The 23149-nt window shown below is 44.5% G+C and overlaps 4 protein-coding genes across 6 annotated transcripts; 2 read left to right on the top strand and 2 right to left on the bottom strand.

The window, feature by feature from the left end:
* The first annotated feature begins 12 nt into the window (after positions 1 to 12).
* LOC135370725 (DNA repair protein REV1-like) lies at positions 13 to 7280 on the top strand. 2 transcript variants are annotated; one of them, XM_064604543.1, is made up of 16 exons: positions 13 to 265; positions 353 to 482; positions 558 to 723; positions 807 to 1318; positions 1468 to 1711; positions 1840 to 1994; positions 2060 to 2179; positions 3417 to 3637; positions 3786 to 3887; positions 3965 to 4138; positions 4467 to 4733; positions 5740 to 5834; positions 5915 to 5999; positions 6073 to 6205; positions 6264 to 6366; positions 6426 to 7280. In XM_064604543.1, exons 1-16 carry the CDS (start codon positions 209 to 211, stop codon positions 6541 to 6543), a joined length of 2682 nt encoding a protein of 893 aa, XP_064460613.1. In that variant the 5' UTR covers positions 13 to 208; the 3' UTR covers positions 6544 to 7280. The 2 variants fall into 2 exon arrangements, with proteins under 2 accessions (XP_064460613.1, XP_064460612.1); XM_064604542.1 differs by having other exon boundaries at positions 353 to 723.
* Positions 7281 to 7287: 7 nt separating this feature from the next.
* LOC135370729 (ubiquitin-conjugating enzyme E2 J2-like) lies at positions 7288 to 13103 on the bottom strand. 2 transcript variants are annotated; one of them, XM_064604547.1, is made up of 7 exons: positions 13023 to 13103; positions 11614 to 11741; positions 10712 to 10752; positions 10427 to 10620; positions 10183 to 10230; positions 8537 to 8617; positions 7288 to 8020 (listed from the first exon to the last, which is right to left on the bottom strand). In XM_064604547.1, exons 2-7 carry the CDS (start codon positions 11727 to 11729, stop codon positions 7814 to 7816), a joined length of 687 nt encoding a protein of 228 aa, XP_064460617.1. In that variant the 5' UTR covers positions 11730 to 11741; positions 13023 to 13103; the 3' UTR covers positions 7288 to 7813. The 2 variants fall into 2 exon arrangements, with proteins under 2 accessions (XP_064460617.1, XP_064460616.1); XM_064604546.1 differs by lacking the exon at positions 13023 to 13103 and adding an exon at positions 12125 to 12335.
* Positions 12515 to 13849, top strand: LOC135370726 (beta-1,3-galactosyltransferase 6-like). The gene has a single exon (XM_064604544.1). It carries the CDS (start codon positions 12594 to 12596, stop codon positions 13551 to 13553), a length of 960 nt encoding a protein of 319 aa, XP_064460614.1. The 5' UTR covers positions 12515 to 12593; the 3' UTR covers positions 13554 to 13849.
* A 121-nt stretch (positions 13850 to 13970) lies between these two features.
* On the bottom strand, positions 13971 to 17623 carry LOC135370728 (NECAP-like protein CG9132). Its single transcript, XM_064604545.1, has 7 exons — positions 17437 to 17623; positions 16735 to 16838; positions 16503 to 16607; positions 16284 to 16365; positions 16028 to 16139; positions 14992 to 15284; positions 13971 to 14383 (listed from the first exon to the last, which is right to left on the bottom strand). Exons 1-7 carry the CDS (start codon positions 17520 to 17522, stop codon positions 14326 to 14328), a joined length of 840 nt encoding a protein of 279 aa, XP_064460615.1. The 5' UTR covers positions 17523 to 17623; the 3' UTR covers positions 13971 to 14325.
* Positions 17624 to 23149: the final 5526 nt, after the last annotated feature.

The raw sequence follows: 23149 nt of genomic DNA, 5'->3' as shown, positions 1-23149 counted from the left end.
TCCACTGCTACGTGTGACGTCAAACTAATATGGCGGCGCCCTGTGTTTTCGTGGTTTCGCGAGTTTCGCTTTGATCTTTGACAGATCACTGGGAAACCATATATCCGCGTGAACACATTTGGACATGCTACGCAAATGGTGACATTGTTCAACGTTGAGAAATCTCTTGTACCTCATTTCGAAGAGATATTGAAGGATATTGACGAGAATGAGGGGAAGACAGAAAAACCAAAGACGATTCGGACAAACAGGATTCGAGGCATATGTACGCTGTTCTTTGTGACATACAGCAAATACCAGCAATTTATAGTGGTGGGACCGTGTAGCTTATCTCGCTTTAATGTTTCTTTAGGGAGGATATATGTCTGCGAAGATACGAAAGCTAGAGGACCAGTTTCAAAGAGGTGTAGAAAACGAAGCTCATGAAAGCTCTAGGACTGGCATTTTTGATGGCATATCTGTATTTGTGAATGGATACACAGGTAAATTTTCAGCTCCTCCTGAACTACCTGCAAACATTTGGTTTCGCATAACTTTTTTTTTTTTTTTCAACACAGACCCTTCTGCTGAAACGATAAAGCGAATCATGTCGAATAATGGAGGAACCTATCAACACTATTATCAGCGAAAGCCCAATTGTTACGTGATAGCTTCTAGCCTTTCCCAAGCTAAGCAGAAAGAACTGAGAGATCAAGTTGTTTCTCCAAAGTGGATCTCAGACAGGTGAATCATGATTACTTTACATTTCTTTGGAATGTGTGATAGTTGCACGACGACCCATTTGTGAGCGCACTGTGTGATTCCAGTGTTGCAGCTGGAAAACTCCTCCCTGTGTCGCAGTACCTCCTCTTTTCGCCTTCGTTGAAAGGCGGACAACAAAGGATTGAAAGTGTCGTGCAGGGAAGCGCTCTTGAGGCAGATCAAAGATCAGGCATCAAAGCAGAAGCGAGAGAGGATGACAAAATCACGGTACAAAATGAAAAGGACAGTTCTGCACATCACAACATCCTGTGCAGTGAAAATACATCGGCGGGTCACGCTCGGTCACACAATTCGGGCGATCCGAATTTTCTCGAACAGTTCTACAGCAGGTCTAGGTTGCACCACATTTCGACGGCTAGCATTAAGCTGCGAGAGTACGTGGAAGAGTTACGGTCCAACAGCAGTGGGGTTTTCGAAGGTGCCAAGAGGTTGGGAGAGAGACTTAGAAGCGGTCCTGTAAGAGAGCTGTACGATTCCCAAGATACAGTGCTGATGCACATTGACATGGACTGCTTCTTCGTCTCAGTTGGTCTCCGTACACGACCCGAACTTAAAGGTAATTGTCTTGCGCACGTTTTCTTTTCAGCTGGTACATGCTACTACTGGCATTGCCTCTCGCAAAGTTTTTGAAAAGCACACTGCTAGCGATGTCCTCCGATGCTTGCTTATTACCCCCACTTACAGCCCACTTACACCCGCTTACAGGGACACCAGTAGCAGTCTGCCACGCAAAGAGCTACGACAGTAAATATCCTGCTGGGAACGCGGTCGTGAAAGAGGACTCTAGATCCGAGGTGGCCAGTTGCAGCTACGAAGCGCGGAAGGCTGGAGTTCGAAGCGGCATGTTTCTGGGTCAGGCGCGGAAGTTGTGTCCGAGTCTGCGCACGATACCGTACGACTTCGAGGGTTACGACGAAGTATCGAAAATGCTTTACGGCATTGTTGCAAGGTCGGTCCTCTAAATGCAAATTAATGGATTATAAGTTAATGAAAAGTTGTGGTTCTGCATATATTCTACTGTCAGAGGCAGATCTGCAGGGGCTGTTGCAGTTTAGCTATAAGTAAGGTTCCTTGCAGCTATACATTGGACATTGAAGCCATTAGCTGTGATGAGCTGTATGCAGATGTGTCGAAGCTTCTGCATGAACTTCAGTGCCATCCAGAAGAGTTTGCTTCCCATCTGAGGAAGGAAATTGAAGAGAAAACATTATGCACAGCATCTGCCGGATTAGGTATGCTGTAGAGTTGCCTCGTTGCATTGGTCAGTGCTCCTAATAAATAACCTTCCGAATACTAGGTCCCAATATGCTTGCAGCACGAGTTGCAAACAGGTCTGCAAAGCCAAATGGACATCGGTTTGTGTGTGCGCGGGATCTCCCAGATTTTTTCAGGACGGTCTCAGTAAAGGATCTTCCCGGTAAGACATGTGAATCTGGAAACATGCAGTGTTAACGGGGCACTAAAGTTGGAAGTGTATTATCTCTAGAGTGCGGATAAATGTGCGCTAAGAACTCCCGAGATGTGCGTGCAACTATGCACTGAAAATTTTCGAAGTATGCAGGAAAAATCCTCAATATATGCAATGTTTTTTGTTGCTCTTGGTACAAAAGCAATGCACCAAATGAATCTTTGACAAAATTTTGGCATTTTATTTGGGGGCACATTGTAAAATAAGGCCACCTTTGTTCTGCAGCGCACAACAAAGAATACTTGCGTTCATGATTGATAAAATAGCGTGAACGCAGGCCAACTGGTGGACGAAACCCGTTACGAAACAAGCCCGAGCACGGGCAACATGAAAAACACGAACATATATGTATGTTTGTGTTTTTCGTGTTGCCCATGCTCAGGCTTGTTTTGCCATGGCTTTGCGTTCGGCATTGCATCGTGCTGGTTAAAATGCGAACGCCGCCAGTGTTAACGGTAATTTGGCGAAGGGGAAGTCAATGCAAAAGGAAGAAGTAAGTTCTCGTGCTCGAAAATATGGCAAAATATGCACTTTTCATGCACTTTCGTGCGAAATTTGCAAAAGACATGCATTTATATGCGCCATAGAGCCCTTCTGATCGGTCCCAAACCGAGACCAAAAGTGTTTTTTTATCGTCCAGATATGAAACCACGTTGAGAAAAAAACACGTATTTGCATGAAAATCCATGCTCTACTCTAAATCATACACAATGCAACGGATGAATCCCGTTCCTTTTGTATTGGTATCAAGGTAACAACATCTTTCTCTGCACAAGGAGAAATTTTAGCATTTTATTGCTGCCTTAAGGTCTCACTTCATTTTAGAACTTAGCGAAAACTATGTGTTTATGGTCATTATCGTATTTTCCATTCCTTGCAGTTTGTTTTGCAAGTAGAATTTATGTCTTTTAGATCACTTATGTGGGTGACACTTAAAAGAAATTTCATGCAATGTTTTTGTGTTGCAGTTTGGTGTAGGGTTCAGTTAATCAAATTAATGGAAAAAGCTTATAGTTAATTAGTAAAATCAACGAAATAAAATAAACAAGTTAAGGTAAAAGTCACCAAGGTAAATGCTAGGCTCAAAACCTTGGGTGAGAGAGATCCTTTCAGTTTGTTTTTTTACTTGTTTCTCTCTGTATCTCTGTCTCTTTTGCAATTGTGTAACATGCGTCTTCACATTCAGGGGTCGGCTACAAATTGCAATCTGAGCTTTCCAAACTACACGTTGAAACATGTGAGCAGCTTCAGGCATTCTCCTTGGAGTCCTTGAGATCGAAATTTGGAGTCAAGACTGGGACATGCTTGTATGAGCATGCAAGGGGAATTGACAAAAGAACTCTGCAGCAACATAAAGTGAGAAAGTCTGTTTCTGCAGAGGTGAACTATGGAATTCGATTTACACAGGTGAGAACATCCCCTGTTACTATAAGTTTACAGGTGAAGCTGAGTTCTCTGTCTGCACATTGCTTGTTTCTTTGTTTCGTACATTATAATTCCTGAGCTTCGCCATTGGGATCATATTTGTATGAACGTTTTGTACTCATGCAAACAGGAAGACGACATGAACAGCTTCATCGCTCAACTTTCCAAAGAAGTAGAGAAGCGCCTTCATGAAGCGAAAGTTCGGGGACGCACTATTACATTAAAGCTCAAGGTTGGTTGCTTGGTTGACATGCGACAGAATGAAATCGCAGGCTGGACTGCATCGTTCTTTTACACAACCGCTCTCAGGTACGTTCTAAAGAGGCACCAATTGAACCAGCAAAGTTTATGGGACATGGCTCGTGTGACAACATTGCCAAGTCTGCTAACCTGCTGACGGCGACAGATGATGCTAGCGTAATTGCAAAGGAGTGCTGCAATTTAGCAGCTCAGTTATCCCTGATCCCTGAAGACATCAGAGGGGTAAGTCTGCGGAGAGTGGAATTAATTTGGACATCAATTTAACATAACCAGACATAATTTATAACATAGTTTGAAATTCAGACATAATTTATAAGATAATCTAGGCATAATTTAACATAAGTAGACATAATTTATAACATAATTTGGGCATAATTTAACATAATAGGACATAATTTATACCATAATTTGAAATTCAGACAATTTATTACATTATTTAACATAATTAGACATAATTTAACATAATCAATTAGACATTAATTTTAGACATCAGAGGGTCTCTGAAGTAACAGAGATCCTGGTCGCCATCAAAGTACCGAGAATTCCTTAGGTTGGAATCCAAGTTGGAAAGCTGGAACAGTGCCCTGCCATGGGGTGCCCAAGAAGGACACTGCTGGAGTACGTAGGAGCGAGTACAGCTCCTCGGCCGAAGCAAGAACCCAGTATTAAGGATGGAGTGATGCGTACCAGTGATGACCTTCCTTCAGTACCATGTATGTCAGCCACAACAGTGACGAAAAGTGTGGGCAGAACCGAGGAAAGGAACCAGCCTCAGGGTCAGCAAGGTCAAAGCGTGGCACTGCCCGAGTTTAGTGAGGTAAAGTATCAGACAGTACAGAAAATGAGATTTTAACACTGAATATGTTTTTTTGGAGGGTGATTGGAGGGTTCAGCATGATGCAAGAGTGTCCTACCCCCAAAAGAGCAATATGTTAAACGTTCATCTATGTGGCCAAGTTTGCACTTAGAATGGTAATGCCCAGCTTCACACGTTTCACTGAAATTCCTTGGATTTTGTGTACACCATGTCGCTTTATGTTAGACCCTCGGAATCTTTGGCATTTGAAGGATCACAGTCAAGGGACTAGTTTCAAATTATAGATAATTTACTCCTGTATTATCTCAAAATTAATCCAAACTTAATATAATTAAAATTTCATATCTCTAGCTGACACCATAAGTGAGTCACAATAAGAAATGTAAATGTTGATGTACGTGGTGCACATTTCCCACCCTATAGTAAATAGTTGAAACGCATAGTTATTATTTAATAATTAAAATAGTCAATAACTACCAAAATGAAAAAAAATTATTGGTAATATATTAAACATAATTAAAATAGTATGAACATAGAGGAGTATAGTAGTTCATGGTATTGTGATGCCAAAAAAGTTAGCTATTGCAATTGCTGTCTAATTTAGGCTAAGAAAGTTTACTAAACAAGCCCTCTTTTCCGCATCTAGACAGACAAGTGCCCATAGTTTTCACCACGGGCAATGTGGTAGGGTGTCGCCCCTGGCGACGAAACTCCTCAATCATCATCAGCATCAAATAAAGTTGTTGTTGCCTATAGTTGAACACCCCCTAGGAGACCGTTGTAGCAAGCGGCAGTATTGAGGAGTGTGAACTGTATTGGCAACATAAAAAGCTGGAATTTCCCCTCAAACTTACCATGAACAAAGGTATCGCAGGCACCAGATCAAACCAATAAAATTATTTTGATGTCACCCAACTTTCGTTTCTCATGTACTGCTCATATTCTTTTTTTTTTTTCTGTGTGGCACCTCTGCAAATAAATACATAGCACTTGCTCCAAACTTCAGATTGACCAGTCGGTCCTTGAAAGCCTTCCTGAAGAAATAAGGAACGAAGTATTGACAATGTACAAAGGAAGAGGGCAGTACGGCAAACAAACAAAGTAAGGCTTGCTCCTGTATAGCCATGGTTATGTTGTTGTTATACACCACTGTCTATTACATTGACTCTGGTTAACTCAAGGAAGCCCCCTCAAAGACAAGTTGGAAGGCCTCCAAAAAGCAGCCCTCAGAAGAGTATGCCTTCTTGTTCATTGAAAAGTTATATGGTTAGTAAGCACGCATTGAATTATAAATGAACTTCCAAACTTCCTGGAGAGATTAAAACGCATTCTGTTTCAGACGTCTGCATCCACATCTTCGAACGTTCCAAAGAAGGTGACACTGGTGGACAACATAAGCCATGTCATCGAGGAAAGGTCAAAGTCCGACGAACTTAGGCAGCTCCTCAAGGAATGGATTCATTCTGGAGAAGGTAGTGGAATGAATACTGTCTGAGCAGAGTTGACCCCTTATATCACGTCTCGCTAAAGAAATCCTGAACTCGGATATCGAGGCATGGGCAGCAGTGTTGACAAAAGTTGTTCACGAAAGGAACCTGGAGAAAGTGGACCACCTGCTCAAGTTCTTTTATAGGTATTACTTGCTGCTTGAGCTTATGTAGAGTATTAAAATACCCCCCTTTCTCTTTCAAGGCACGTTGAACAGACTGGCAACTCAAAATGGAGGGATGCGTACATGGCGGTCGTAAATATCGTGCAAGTTGATATTCTGCAAGAATTTGGTTATTTTATGAAAGTTCAGACCTTTTAGCATGCGAGCACCTTTTGTATAGTTTTAAATTTTGTACAGTTTATTTTTTTTACCTTGGCTATGCAGCAGTTTACATTCAGCGTAATGCGGAGCGTGGTATTGATAAATAAGATTCCTACCTCTTCCTTAAGATGCTGGGATGCCCTTTTTGTGGAGCGGGCCATAAGATTGAATAAGGATTTTAAGCAATATTGTAGATGACACTAACTGATTTGAGGAACGACAGCGAATTTTGCGTAGAGCAGTCCTTGTGTAACGTGCGGTGCCTCGACAAAAAGGTACGTGCGCGCAAATTCGAAGGGGGGGGGGGGGAAAGAAGGGGGCTGCATAAGTTACATTTTCTGTATATAGCAAGTATCAGTCCCCGAATTTAGGACGCTGAGGCTGAGCTGCATACATTAAGAATCTTACAAAAGCCAGTAGTTTATGCTGAATATTGCCTCAAGAATTAGCCTTCATTTTATATTGGTAAGAATGGTGCTAATTTTATAATGCATCATAATGTAAATAAAGGCTATCTTTGTCATGCATGTAAAGAGTGGCTGTAGGAAAGCAGATGTGTACAATTTTGTTATGTCACTTCTGCCTGTGTCACCCTGTTCTGTAGAACGCCACTTACTGATTGCTTTATTGCTAAGGCTGTCTAAAGTATGCAAGCAGCAGTGCATTTTTATCTTTGTTTTCTGCAAGAACACAATGTTTTGAAATGCAAAGCAGGAAAAAAATTGACACCTACAGTGGTCGTACGAAATATTTGTATTTATTTCGCTTTGTTGCACTCTGTAATAGACACCGATTCTGTACAGCGGTGCAAAAAGAAACCCACATTCAAAGGCAATTCGGGATAGTATGCATCGCAGAGGTACACTGCAAATGTGCCGTGTTTTCCTTTTTTTTTTATCCGAGACAAAAACAAGGGAGAGACAAAAGGCAGGACTCCTACACTTTCTCTTATATACAGAACTCGAATCCTTACATTAAAATATGACACCCTTCGTCATCGAGGAAGATTGTGCAGACAAAGCGATGCGTACAGTGGTACACGTAGAACGCACAGGCGATATAGAGGCACTCTCTGTCTGAAACAAGTTAGTGCTTTTCATGATCCACCAGGGGGTAACTTCTCCACCATCAACAACAACAGGGTCTTCCACGCATCCCTGTTAGACACTCTGACACCCATAATAGATACGTAGCTTCTTAATGGACACTCCGAGCGAGGTTGCACTTGCACAGGGTCAGAAGGTGCCAACAACAGTTTCGCCCCTTGTCACTTTGCACTGAAGGTCAACACGTACTTGACCGTGTACGCGAAGGCAGCAAAGCCCACGATAACAAACATGTTGGTCAGTGTACTTCCCAAGAGGCCGTAGCCTTGTTCCGCCATGCTGGGACCACTGTGGCTTCGCTCGGCCAGGAGAACACTTTGCGCTTCCGCTTCGACTGCCTTGCGTCTTGAAAGCTGCTCTTTTATGTCCTAAGGAACGTGATAGCTTTAGCACTCTTCGGGAAACTTTGCATAATTAACTAGAGAGCCTCTGCATAGGGGACCCAAGCACCTTGGGGGCCCCAAAGGGATGTCGTCGTTGACGTTGAACATGCCCGGAACCAAAACCACGCTTTTGGTTCCGGGTACACGCGTGATTTTTCAACCCCCAGAGCGAGAATCTGCACGATAGTGTCGTCTGCAAATAGCCGAAAACGTTGACAACAACGGCAGCGGCAAAGATAGGTTTTGTTTTGCGATACCAACTATTTCTACTACTAATGATTGAATATGTTTACAAAAGGCAATTTTTTATTTATTTGTTATCTTTTTCTTGTCTCGGTTGTTAGCTGTAGACGCACTGTAAGCAATGAAGATAGGCACACCGCTCTGCTTTATAAGAACCCTTTCCCATAAGCAGCGCATAGGGAGTGGCCGCTGCGTGCATTCCATTGGTTGCATCCTGGGTCCCCTATCGTCATTCTAAAACTATCGCAGCTAGCTCACCTCTACGAGGTCTGGAAATAGTTCGCAGAAGACCTGGTCTTTCAGGTTGAACTCGAGGCTTTCCTTTGCCAGTTGTCGCTTCTGGTGAAGACAGCATTAGGTTACACGGAGCAGAGCATATGAGCTTTCACTTAGACTATGTCAAGCAATACACTACCAGAGTCAGATGTACTGGCTTTCACACTGTTCTGGACATAAAAAACCTTGAATTTGACCTTGGTAGCAACAATGTGTTGTCGAGGACTGTAGACCTGTATAGACCAACTAACGCACACCAAGATTTCAAGAGAGGTGGAGCACATCATGCAAAGGAGGCCAACTGACGACGGAATACGTGGGGACTGCACAAACGTGACTTTGGAAATCCTGAATGTTAAAAATCACTGGACAGAAAAGAAGTCTGATGAATGCAATGAGTGCCAACTCTATGTTTATAGCCTGAAGTTTTCGGGTTTAACTTAATTATTACTCGTGAAATGGCACTTCGGGACAAAGGGAGAAAAGAAAAGAAAGAAATCGGAATCCAGCACCACCTCTTGACAAAGTCTGCAAGCGTGCGAGAATGTTTTCGAGTGGTTTCGAGAGAGTGGCTGTAGATGGCACAACAAACGAACGGCGGCTTGACAGCATGACTCTCTGGATGCTGGTGAACGTAGAGACGTGGAAACCGCAAGTAGGGATTACTTGGACGCTAGTAGCAAAGAACGAACTAAATGGGATGTCGAAACAAGTCCGCCGAGGACTGGGCTGTGGATATCCGGACTTTGAAGTACAAGTCAAGCATCAAAAAAGTGGAACTGGTGCACCTTCAGCTCCTTCGACTTAATCTGCAGCAGTGGCAACAGTGTGGCTTTATTGCAAGTACTGCGCAACTGGAATCTCACTGGAGCCAGACAGAAGGCTGTATGACTGCTTCGGCAAACATGTTGCGCCCCAAAGGCACGTAAAGCGTGGTAAAGCTGCAATCAGGTGCGGAAAAGGCTATCAGTGAATGAAGACAGCAGCCCATGGTGACGGACATGCTTGATCAGCAGAGAGAATGCGAAAAGGAGGGACACAGGTAATCCATTACTTTGTCAAAACAAAATTACGTATGTCCACCATGAATGATGAACTACATTACACATCAGCACCATGCTTTGTGTGAACAAGGACTGTAGGTTAAAGCATGTTGGTTATGCATTGCTTTGAGAAATAAAGCCAGATTTCTCCCCAACCTTACAATGCTGGGCAGGTTTCCACCTCAATTTGCACGTTTTGAGAGCATGAATTTATTTCCCTGATTTTCCCCCCCGAATTCTGTGAAGAAAAAAAAAATTCTAAAACGATAGTTCTGACTCTGGATATGTGGAATGTGTGCCGCAGCTCCTCGAGAATACGAAAAAGATGCAAGAGCAAGGGTTTACCAAGGGCTGTAGAAAATTCCAGGGCCTTCTCGACCTTCAAAACAGCACGTTCATATTCCAGGGTATTCGGGGGTTTCAAAGGCAAGTGGGAACAATGTAAACAGAGAGCCAGCGAAATACAAAAAACTCCATGTGACAATGCGTGCTGCACTTGGTGCACACACTGTCAAGTGGAAACATTGGTGTCCCTTGAAGATATTAAAAAAAAAACAACGAATGATTGTGGAGAGGGGCACTTACTTCTCTGTCGGTTGTATCAATGCTACCAAGTGTCGGATTCTTTTCGACCTGTAGGACAAACCAAATATCAATTCAAAGTGAATATGTCAGCAGAACAACATGAATCTAGGGCCTTTCGTTGCAGGGTAAAACCCGTATCAGCCGCAGAGCATTTGTGGATAAGTTAGAATTGCTTTAACTTTTAGCGGCGTACGTTTTTCGGATAAACCCGAAAACTGGGCAACCTGGGTATAGAATAACCTACCATGAAACTAAGCAGGCCAGTCAAGATGGTTGCCACAGACCAGGCAGGATTCCAACTGTCCGGGTGGAAGTCTGATATACTCAAGCAGAGACGAGTGTTGCATTTGAACCTTCCGCTCGGCGTGATCATGAAAATGCTAGGCGGCTTGAACGGAAACTCCCCTGGAAACATCAACTTCCCGTGGTACAAGCCATCTGTTGGGGGACACAAAAAAATATTTAGTGTACGAATGTGACAGAGAGAGAGCAGACACAGATTCTCGGGAAAGTGAAAAGGTTCACGAACCCTCGTATGGCGTTCCTTCGGGACCTCGTACGACGTAATGCCTGGCAAAAAAGACAATAACGTACGTCAGAAATGACAATCAGCCAGGATAGAAAACACGTTCCGTGAAGGTACTCGCCGTGTTGTCCTTGCAACACTGCTATGACACACACCACAGCACTGTGTAGCTTTTCGAAAGGTGCACAAAAATGTTTGTAGACGGTGATACAGATGTGCTGATAAAGCCACCACGCACAATCCAGCTAAAAAGCCTTTACCAAGCCGTTTCCAAGGTGATCAGTTCTAAGATCATCTCTTATCTTAGCAATAGTCGTGTTCAACTTGGGAAGGAAAAGAAATCCAGTCTGCCAGCTCTCAAGATATTACTGCGCCGTAGATAGGATGGCTGGGCACAGAGAAGCCACTCTCCCTCCTCTGCCAGATAATGTAATCCATCACTCTCACTCGGCTTCCATATTGGCTGTGAAGACTTACCGCGTGACACTACGTGAGCCCTCCCCCATAGGGGTGCTGCAGTATTTCTAGTATTATCTATTCTTGCTATCTTTGTGGGTCTGCTGTGAGGCGCTTATTCAATGTTTGAGGAAATTATGGAGCTGACTGCCGCATATTAACAACTGATTACGATGCACCTTGCATAATTACATTGAAGTATGTAGACCTCAAGGTTAAAATTGGTGCCAGACCTAAACTAGACATAGAGCAAATATTCAAATATGTTCAAATATGCTAAAGAGAACTGCCAGAGACCTGTTCACCAACAACTGCAAGGGAAGTTTTTTTCACCTCAGCATCAATGTATAGTATACTCCTTTCCCGAAAGCCTAAGCAACTTAGACGTTTGGCAGCTACATGTAAGAAAGTCAGACATGCATGTTGTTTTGAAATAATGAAATTGTCACCATTCAAGGATGTTGGAAGGCAGTGGATGTGCTATGATATATGGAACAGGATCCCTCACGAGTCTCAGATAGTCTTGACGAAGTCTTTGGGCTGCAGTGTTGTACTTCTTGTTCATCACTTCTGGTGCCTTTGGAGTAAGAAGTACAAAAAGTTGGAACACGGAAACGTGCCGTATGTTCCAGGAACAACCACATTTTCTGTACTCATCTACAAAATTTACAAGTTGTATGCCGTTGAATGCACACGCTCGTAGAAGTCAAGTTCTTCACCGAACCGCGCAGGTGTTCTTTTGAAATGCGATCAAGGAAAGGACATATCCTATGCCACGATCACGGTAACTTCATGCAATCTGTGGACGTCATACTTTCATGTAAGAAAACGACATTATCGGTATCTACCGTCCATATTCGGCGCGTTACCCGTATGGATACAAGGAACGAAGACGACAGGTCTTGTCATACACGACAGTTGACTTCAGCAATGTATAAAACTAAAAGGTGGAGGGCATACCTTTGGCACAGCAGATAACGCTATAATTAAATCCTAACGTAACACGCAACCAACGGTGCGTAAAGAATTCAAACCACACATCGAGATCTTATCCCCAGTCAAATGTTTATGAAAAATACGCGACTAGTACGATTATTATGTGGCTAAAAACACTTGCACGGGACGTCAAACGCCATGTTCTTTAGACGCCATTAAAGGGCGATGTGTAACGTCGTCTGCCTCCAGATTCGAAATGACTCAGTCAAGCTATATTACAGATGTCACAACGCATATATTGTTTAGTTATTAATTAAAAGAATACGTTTCAACGCGTTATGTTTTGAGAATGGTCTTTTTCTTTTTTTCAGTTGTACCGTATCAGGCACAGGTTTTAGGGCAAGCAACTGATGAAAGCGGAAATGATTTGCGGAGGAGCTTTCCGCATACATCTCGTCAGATAACAACTGAGCAATGTTTATGCATAATATTTATGGGGTGGGAAAACAGACTTCAACGCACGCTTCACCGCAAAAAATTGGTTCCCACATTTCTCGCTTTTGTCTTTGGCATTCTTATTGGCTGGGGATTTCGGTCCCTCAGTGAAAGTTGGATCGGAAGCGATAATGACAAAGAAGAAACTTTCCTCTTCGTCGCAATAGTGTCATCGCCAAATGCATCGAGCTCCCGGCACGTTATTCGTAATACATGGGTTCGATTACGAAGCCAACCTACAGTATCCTACAAGTTCTTCGTTGGCACCTATGGCCTCTCACCACCCCATGCCGAAAGTCTTGCGCACGAAAGGGAAACTCACGGCGACCTTGTCACACTCGAGCACTTCGAAGATAGCTACGACAGACTTTCTTTGAAGCTGCTAGAAATATTTAAATGGACAGCTGGAAATGTAAGGTTCGCGTACATGCTCAAGGTGGACGACGACTCCTTGGCACGAGTAGACGTCATTGCGGATGAACTGCTCCAAAGACCGAAGACGTCCTTGTACTGGGGTTTCTTTTCCGGAAATGCACGCGTCTTTCGGGAAGGAAAGTGGGCGGATAAGACGTGGTTTTTGTGCGACCGCTACCTGCCATACGCTCGTGGAGGAGGCTATGTATTATCTGCAGATATCGTGCACTACGTGGCGACCAACGCCAACCTTCTCCAGGCTTACAAGAGTGAGGACGTGTCTGTGGGTGTTTGGCTGTCGCCATTAAAGCTGACGAGACAACACGACCCCAGGTTCGACACGGAGTACAAGTCCCGAGGGTGCTTCAATACCTATCTCGTGACACACAAACAGACTGAACACATGATACAGCAGAAGTTTAATAGCTTGCAGCGTAACGGGCTGCTGTGCCCCATGGAAGTTCGGACACGGTACTCGTACGTTTACAACTGGGACGTGAGACCGTCGCAGTGCTGCATTCGTAATGACACTAAGGTACCATGAAGGTATCTTATTGCTCTTCACATATTGGTGAACCATCATTTCTACGCTACTCTTACACCTACTGGGACCGCGTTCCGTAGATAATTGCCGAAATGTGGCTAAGCCTGTCTTTCTTGGTACCACCGCTGTTCATTGACGATGTCACAAAAAACGAAAAGCAACAAACAAATGCATAAAACCATGGTCACAACAACATGCAACAAAAGTCATGCTGACATCTGCAGTGGTGCAGGTGACCCGCGTTTGAGAGGATTTTGCAATTTTCTTTTTGAATAAACATTGTTTACACACTCCAACCTTTTGAATACACTTATACGTTACTGGAAGTTTTTAACTAAGGAATATGCATGTATGAATTCCTGCTCTAGCAAGACAGTGGTACTAAGTCTGAATAGAGAAGGAAAAAAATTCAGAAAGGCAGGTTGACTGTTTATTCTGCCTACACATTTCATGTAACACTGACATTTTAGAAACGCCATCAAGAAATACTGTCATGCAGGCAAATGAACGGGGAAGTAAAAGTACTTCAACACGCATACCACACCCCAATCTCAAGGATCAACGCTTGTTGACATACACCCTTCAAAACACTGGACACAACATGCCACCGTGTAGCGGCACACGATATATTATAAATTACTATATATATTTACAACTGCGAGATGTAAATTCACAAAACTTTCTTTTTGTTTGCCTCGTAAACCTGCAACACATCATAAAGAGCCTAAATGGAATGTGTTTTCTTTTCGATGTTCACACGTAGGTGGGACTCTCAAAACTGGATCCATGCCCCCTGGGCTGGTGGCTCCGCATTCGTTGCCGTAGTAGCCCTGCAGGTGGAATGGAGAAATCACAAGACTTGACTGTTTGTGCTGCTGTGTGCTATGGAGCGAAGCAAAGACTAGACTAATGCTTAGAGCCTGAAGTTTTAGGGTTTTAACCAATTCTCTTCCGAATCGAAGGTTGCCTCTTTACCCGGCAAATTGCTCTCACTGGGACGTCTGTAGGAATGCACCAACTTACTTGTTTGGCAGCAAATGTTGTTACGTCGCAGTTTGTACAAAACCACTACAGATAGTTAACTGAGTAACTGAGCCTGATTTCTTCTTGAATTTAGATTACTGGAAGTTTTTTTTTCACCTGAATTTGCATGAATTTAGTGCACATGTTTACTTATCTGATTGGGTACCTTTTTCTTTGTTCTTTTTTTTTTGTTGTTGCGAAATCGTGAAATTCCAGCGGTAATCCCCGAAGGCGTTTGCATTTCGTTACAAGTGTTCACGTAAGATTTACGCATGCCTAACTTTCAGACTTTTCTAAAATAAGAAGCACGCAAATTACGCGATTAACTACAATATTTTGTACAGTGTTGCTGTCTTTCACTTCTTTTCTTTCATATGTCCTACCCAAGTACGGTCACTGTCAAAGTCGTCCTCACCCTGCTGCACTTGTAAAGTCTCCCCAGGGGTCTCCGGCTGCCGCAGCATTGGGACCAGAATCCAACTCGGCCGCGTGGGATTCCTTGGGGGGACTCAGGTCAAGCAGGTTGCCAATGGCATGCTGTTGGGAGTTTGTGGGGAGGGCCGGTCCAGAAGCAGGACTGGAAGGAGGTGCCTTTGCACTGGGGGCGGCAGGTAGCTTCACCCCCCCTGGTGGTGGAGGCAACAATCCCAGACCAGAGCTTCCTGTTGCGGAGCCACGGGGCTTAGGCTTCGACGTGCCAGATTTTTTCTGGTGGAGCGAAAAACGTTTCCAAATTGGTTAGCATGAATGTAGGCGTACTTCCCCATGAAGTCGGTCCAGGACGCACACTAATCCCCACCCTCTGCCTGCTGTCCTCTCTCCATCTGTCCACATGTGTACGCTGCTTATAATCACAGATACTTCACGGCACTGACACGGAATTCAAAAACCGAGTGCAGGTCGGTAAAAAGACACGAGAAAAGATGTAGAACGCTACACGGGCCTGAATTTGCCGGCTACCCCAGCGAGGGCACAGGCACTTAGTTGCTTTTGTTTTCAAAACGAATGTTCAGAATTAAAGAATCTGAAAGAATGGCTCACAAATGCTTGGCCCGACTCAGGCCCGAGAACTCCCGGACCAGACCCGAACCAAAACGACTTTGATGCTAGATTTAGACCTGCGAGCTGCTCCAGACTCAGGTTCTCGCTCCAGCTCGGCCTTTGCACTGCTCTAATGGACGGTGCTCCGTGAAACTGTCAATATGTGATATAGAAAGTAGGGACTTTTGAGGCTTCGTGTTGTGTCTGTCCCTTCATGTTCCCTAGACTCTGGGTTTTACATTATGCATGGAAAGTAGATTTCTGCCACAGATTTTAGCAAGTCAGTGACCACTGCTGCTCCTAAACTTTGTTGCCCCTAAGCAACGGGGATGTTGCTCTGCACGGATATCTCAAATGTGGTGCTGTGGCTCGGAAAATTACCCCGAGCCAGAAATTGTCCCGTTACTTACCCCAATGTTCATGTTTATTTTGATGGTCTGTCCTTCTTTAAAGCTGAGATCTAGTTGAGGTTGATTTGATTCCGTTCCACCCTTCTCAAGTTCCTCACTTTTCTCTATCCATCTGAAATGAGCACCCCAATTTTTTTATAAAATTTATAGCAGCAGGAACAATTTGCCAACACTGTTATTCGGTCTATCAGTAGGACAACCAAGAAAGTAAAAAAAAAAAAATACTGTGCATAGTTACAAAAATTACTTGACGTACTTGAAATGGTCTTGCAAGGCGACATTGAGGTCAAAGGAATCTCCGCGATCGGCAAATCCAATGCCAATGAATGCAGCACGTCCTGACATGAAAAACGGAAGGCAAACTTACCACAGTGCACTTTACTAATGGGGTCCACTACTTCAGATTTGAGAAGCAATATTGCATTCTTTGAGTCGTGACTCAATTGGATTTGCTGAAATAGTACAGGTAAATTACCTGAATCATCTTGAAGGCGAATAACGAAATAGCGACTGGAATCCATAACTGCCTCCACTGCTACACCAGGGTACTTGTCAATAGGACACTTCGCAAACAACTCTCCTGAAAATGTTGTGAATAGGGAAACGCATGAGCAATCAGTGCAGATAATATAACATATAAAAAGGATACCATGATGAAAGTTGAGAAGGAGGTTGAGAAGTAGGTCACAAAAGTGGAAGCCTCTAACCTGTTATTTTGTCTTCGAGTTTCAATACGCAGTCCTTTCCTTTTGTGTAAACCAGCCTCATTCTGCCAGTCCACTCAGGTGCATCCAGTTTCCAATCAGCAGCTCTAGAGGAAACGGGTACCCATTATAGTGGGTCTGGGAAACATACACACGTGATCCAGGGTGCTCACGTTTTGTGTTAGAACTACCGCAAAATACCGGCTTTCCGGAAATAAATATCCCTACTGGATTTATCGATTTTTTTTAAAGCGCTCTATTACGTAAGTTCTACGCAGATCATCTGAAATTATCCTGCGGAACCGCTCAACCAAGGACGATGCGATTTGCAAATTCTTCCACGGAACGACCTCTGGGATGTATCATAGTGTAACAAGTACCGACTACTGTCTAATTATCGCTACAACTAAGAGCGGGCGGTACCTGAAACTCGGTGTTAAGAGCACGGTCATATGACAATAATAGCAAACAGCAGTGCGGCTCCAAAATAAAACTACGGCGAAGAAACTTTCTCCCGGACATGTGACTCTAATTTGCTTATCATATAACTTGCGGAATTAAGCACATCGACGTACAATCAAAGGAAACAGACCGCACACTCCCACAATCGAAATTTTTAGTACAGGGTAACACAGTTGAAGAGACTTTATAATCTCCAAGTTTTATTAAACGCAAGCGTCACAAAGTTGTTGCATGTATACGAACCTGTAACCTCTGCTTGTAGTTCTTGGGGGTATTTTATAAACGTAAACTTCATTTTTCACCAGCAAAATGCTTTCGTAGTCTTCCATGTTTGACTGGTGTCAATTGCGGTGACGCCTCCCGGTGAAACTTGGCAACACCGAACAATGAAAACTATGTAGTACGTCTTCAATATCTGCTGTGGCTGCGTGTAGCCTTCATGTTGTCCGGAAATTCTGTCCGCAGTTGACTGGAACTCGAAGTTATCTGGTACGCATGTGTTGATGACGATTCGAACAACAACAAATACTGGTGGGTTGGTGGCGGTGTGCTACTTCGAAGCGATCTATCTGCCAGATACTACTAAAACATTAGTCTGACACAGGGGAAAACGACGGCAAGAAACAAACGGCTCTACGCAGCTCTCGATGGCCGGTCGAGCGCGCTTTTGCGTCACACCAAGAAGTAGAAGTATTGTCGTCTTTCCCTGTGCCAATACTCCGGCTTTCGCAGTATGAAATTGCTCCACTAGCTTGCCAATAAAGCTGCGAAAAGCAGGCGAGCTGGTGGAGATGAATCTCCATAGCATATCCTATGGAAAGTCTCAAGGTTTTATGCTATGAAGATGGCACCCAGCAAACCGCTAATATCCAGGAGACGTACCATATTGGTCTCAAACGTCGTGGATGTCACACAAGTTCTGCAGACGTTTATTGGATGTCCAAAAATTTACATCCCATCCATTCCTTGGATATACCATAGGCATATCCTAGTCGAAAAAAAAAAAAAAAGACATGACAAACAAGGTTGTCGTATATTTTGGGACCTTGTCGTCTGTTGTAGATGTTTGTCGTTCTGACGTCTGTTGCACATGTCTGTCGAGTGCCGTGCACAGCTATAGTTCTTGCTGGCAGAGGCGGATCTAGAATCTTCCCGAAGAGGGGGGGGTTCCGCTGTGGGCAAGTGCCACGTGCATGGATTGGTCCACTGGAATTGAGGGGGTCCGCCCCCCCCCCCCCGATCCGCGCCTGGTGATGGATTATTCTTCGTTCTCCTGCTCAGCAAGCGCCCAGGATGCAATGTGCGCGCAAAGAACACTGGGATTTTCTGAAGTCGTGTACTCTCAAATGATTGCAGCTAACGTCGCAAGTTTGAACTTTTAGACTAAACATCCCACACGCTTCTCAGAAAATCAGTTGTGAGAAAAGTATGGGAGAGTTTTTTGCGCTTTACTTTGTCTTCCCATACCTACTACGCAAGGACATCTACTCGCAGACGTCAGTGGCCAACCTTATTGACGGCCCGTCTCCATGGCTACGACAACTAAAGCACGTTCGCGATTGGAAAAAAAAAAGGGGGGGACTGGTGTACCGAAGAGGGGAGCAAAAAAATGGAGACGGGGGGTGACGTTTCGAGCGAAGGCTCTGCTTCAGGCTAGAGGGACCAGGTCCCTCTAGTCTGAAAGGAGCTTGCCGTCGAAACGTCCCCCCTCCCCATTCTTTGCTCCCCTCTAGGGTACGCCAGTTCCCCCCTTCTTTTTCTCCTTGTGTACATGTACCTGGCAGCCCTTTTGGATTTCGTCCTCCCACGTTCGCGATTGAATACGGCCGCGGCTGATTCTTAGTTGTCGCGTTACGTCGATGTGTATTGTCTGGGTGGCGTCGGTTGTGAACTCAGAGGCTGGTGACACAAGCGCAAGGGATCGAATGAGTAGAACATCATTTATATATGCTCACATGGACTAGCACGGAACAACAGCAACAACAATACAGCGTGACATAGAAACAAGAACACTCGACACCACAGATGGCAATAAGCGCACATCACAGCCTCAACAACGTATCACGGAATGTCCAATAGATAGTGTCCATCGCCCAGACAAGCTGCTGCTCTGCATAGTTCAAGCACCGCTGACACACACAGCTAGAGACTATCGTACAGGCCTCTAGAAACACTTGCGCACTGTTAGAAAAGCTCAAGACACGGTCGTAGATGTACGGCACGCAGTCCTCGAAAGTGTTCATTGTCATGTCGCCACAACGCAACTCGTGCAGAAACTGGAAGAAATAGTACACGCGCTCGAAGACTCCCAGCATGATATCACGTCGGCTCACCAGGCCCGACTTCAACGACTTGTCCAGGAAACGGCCAATGTCCGCCACGAGGACGTCGAACTGGCGCTGCGGAAATTCAGCACTGGGCTGGTCTTCGCCGTCGACACAGTCCTGAAGAATGTCGTAATGCAGTTCCTTGCACGCTCTGCAACTCCCCGCTGAAGATGACTCCGGCGTCCAGTGAAGTCTCCTGAGCTCTGCACTCGAGTCTGGAGTTGATGCATCGCTGGATACGTCCGGAGGAGGCGTGGTACGGGGAATAGACAACGTGGTCGGTCGAGGAGATTGACGGGTGGGCGAGCTGTGCAGTCTGGGAGTGAACAATGGAGTGCTGAAGACCGTGAACTGTAATGATGGAAAAATAGGGTAATGAAGCAGCGAACTGAATGACAGGGAAACAATTTGCGCAATAACATCTACTCTAAAAAACTTTATGGAACTACAGCTATGATGAATCGTGGTTGGTTAACTTGGTTTGCGTCAGTCAATGCACGCACTAGAGTCACTATAGCACGTACAACTGTCGCCATATGAATCATGTGAAACAATAATAATAATGATGATTATTTGTTTTAAAAGATCAAAAAGACGCAAAAAAAAAAGCGCAAGAACTGACTAGTAATTTCAATCTAAGCTGAAGCGTACACAGTCGTCTTGCGTGGGCAATGAAGTATAGCGTGTCCACAATGTGCACACGCTATTTTATTGCGTACGCAAAGCCGTGCTCAGTACTTAAACTCTCCAATGTCTAAGCAGTTGTCGAGAATTGTAACATTATTGAAAACTAATCTACATAATGAATTAAAATAATGCATGGTCAAAATGAAATCGGCGGACAACGAAACAGATAAAAACACTGACATTATTGCTGAAATAAAGGGATACAAAGAAACCAAATAAATTCCACGCCACTTACCGAATTCATGCCGTGGTAACGCCGCGCTCGAAAGCCAAGTGAAGACGACTTCGCTGTGGTCAAAAGGAAATAGAGGAAGGTGGAGAGAGAGAATGGAGACAGAACTTGCGTTCATTGGTCAGTAGGAATATCCTTTCCAAAAAGAAACTATGACCGGAGGTTTGACCTGCATTTTTGGCTCCTGACCGCTGGTCGAGCTGAGTCACTGACCCCCGCGGCGGCTAATCAGTGCAGGTGACCTTGAAGGCTCTATCCATTCATCTGTATCACATGTCTAGTTTCTCACTGTTCAAAGCAGGAATGACGTCATACTGGGTAACTCCGGTAAACGCGAGGAACAAGGGTGCATCCGCTGTGGGCCTATAGGGAAAATATTTGGAATTCATATTTTGAACATTTCCCCCTCTCTCTTACTATTATTTTTTTGTTATTGTCTCTATAAGGCTGTCTGAGGCTCTCAGCAAACGGCAGCTGGCACCTCTGTTTTCTTTTGTACGGAAGGGAAAGTAGTTTCGGGTTCACAATGTCGTCCCTGAACTGCGGGACACCAGCAGTTATTCCTGTTTTGTTGTGTTGTAAGTACCGCGCAGGTTTAATTGATTGGATTTATTCGCAACGTCACGATACAACTCCGAAAAGATGTATACAGGTTATGGAACCAGGGCGAAATATTCCCTCTTCAAGACTTCTTCCTAATAAGCACAAGAGAGCATCTACAAGTTCTGCACTACAACGCTACAACAACACTACAATCTATTGTGCAACAACAGCGAATATATTCGAGACTCATATTCCAGAGCTTCTCTCGAAAGTAAGAAACATTTGATTTTTGTTCTCAGCATTGAGGAAACTGGTAAAACGCGTGTGCCATGTGCTTCTCCGAAGGTCTAAATGGCCGTTTATTACGTCCATAGAAGCTCATGGCTGACATGCGCTCGAACCAGAGCTATATTGTCATTTTCTTCTTCCATTCAATACTGACGAACACACATGATGTTATGACAGCATCGAGGCCTTCCCTGGTACATTTTCATAGTTGGAATCCTCACGCGTGGGGAACACGTGGAGAAAGTACCCTGTGGGAGAATGTTCCGGAAGCTAGCCAAAATGACCTTGTTTCCAGGGGTCCAGGAGATCGCGCGTCATCGAAAAGCCGCGGTGGCGGGACGTATAGCTGACAACTGTGCGTCTTGCCAACAAACCGCGGTTCTTGCTTAGATCGAAGTGAGATCCCACTATACTGATGTCGCACCTGCGACGCTGGATTTCATCATCGCATTCGCGGTGCCGGTGATCACAGACTTCACCTCAGAGAACCGCTGACGTGCACAAGGGCCATAGCTGTGGAGATACGGATTCCGTTCTTTGTTGTTGGTTTTACCTATATTTACCTTGCCGAGCCCGGCGATATGGCGTCATGCTGTCCTGCGGAATACGTCCTGCCTTCGTCGCAGGGTGCTTCGCAAACAGCGCAACAAAATTCGTAGAAGTCGTGAATGTGACGCACAAAAAATAAATAAAAATAAATGAATTAGATAATTAAAAATAAATAACTAAAAAAGGTAAAATCAAAACGGTGATACACGTAAGACCGCTTTGGTTGTTTGAGATCGCATTGATTTATCACTATACGCATACACATGGTGCACCAGCTCTGCTCAAGCTCTCTAGGCTTAGCGCAAGTGGCAGAACCAATGTCGACATTGATGCTTCAGTCAGCACTTCCAGCACCACATGTTTACGTTGTCCGTGACCGTGGTGTTAGAGGTCATCGCCTGACTGTACATCAGCCACAAGTGCGGTAGCAATATGCACGTAGCTGTCGAGTTCCTCGCGCTGTGCGCGCCGCCCGAATGGATGGCGACTAAATATTGCAACTCAAAAGCTGGACGAGCAGCCCTGAAGAGAAATACGACGATGTGGCACGTTAGCGTACGCGGTATACAATATACGAAATTTGTACGGCGGAGCTGCTGAAAAAAAAAAGTGTTATCAAAAATGAACGTTGAGGTAGGGTTGTACGTTGTAAAAATCGCACTGCTGTGCCTTTAGTTTCCGTTACGTCACCGTCTGCTCCGTCGAATCGTTCGCAGACGACAGTCTTGAAAGCGTTCTCCGCTCAAACCGCTCCGTGTGGATGGAGCTTTTTCAAAAGAGTTATTGCGAAATGTTAACATTTTTGAAGAAAGGCCTTTTCATGTTGTGCTTTCAAATATGCAGAACGCTAGTGGGAAATGGATAATATTAAAGAAGAAAGAAAGAAAGGCTGAGAAATTTCGACGTAACTACACGCTCCACAGCGGCGTTGCCTTCGGCTGGGATCCCTTACTTGACAAATATCCCAAATATCTTTACTTCTCCATACATTTTTTCGTACTTCCCAGAACGATAGGTTTTCCCGTCGTCGTATGGCACGTCGTCGTCGTCGACGTCGACGTTACCGTGTCGTATGGTAGTCGTCGAAAAAGCCAGGCAGCGGCGGGTATCGGACCACGTGTGTTCATGTGCTTTGTGTGTTTCAACCTCAGAACAGTTACTTTTTCGATCGTGAAAGATAATCATATTGAGGATGAACTCTAATGTTGATTCTCAGTATTCGGAACATGATAAGGGCTTGCAGAACGAATGATATTCTCGAGTAAACATGCATGAACAAGCACCCGCCACAACTTCCGGTGCCACGAAGGCTTGCGGTACTTCCGCGACT

The sequence above is a fragment of the Ornithodoros turicata genome, chromosome 10 (assembly GCF_037126465.1).
Source record: "Ornithodoros turicata isolate Travis chromosome 10, ASM3712646v1, whole genome shotgun sequence".
Lineage (NCBI taxonomy): Eukaryota > Metazoa > Arthropoda > Arachnida > Ixodida > Argasidae > Ornithodoros > Ornithodoros turicata.
The sequence above is the reverse complement of the archived record's forward strand: the minus strand, read 5'-3'. Positions and strand labels throughout refer to the sequence as shown.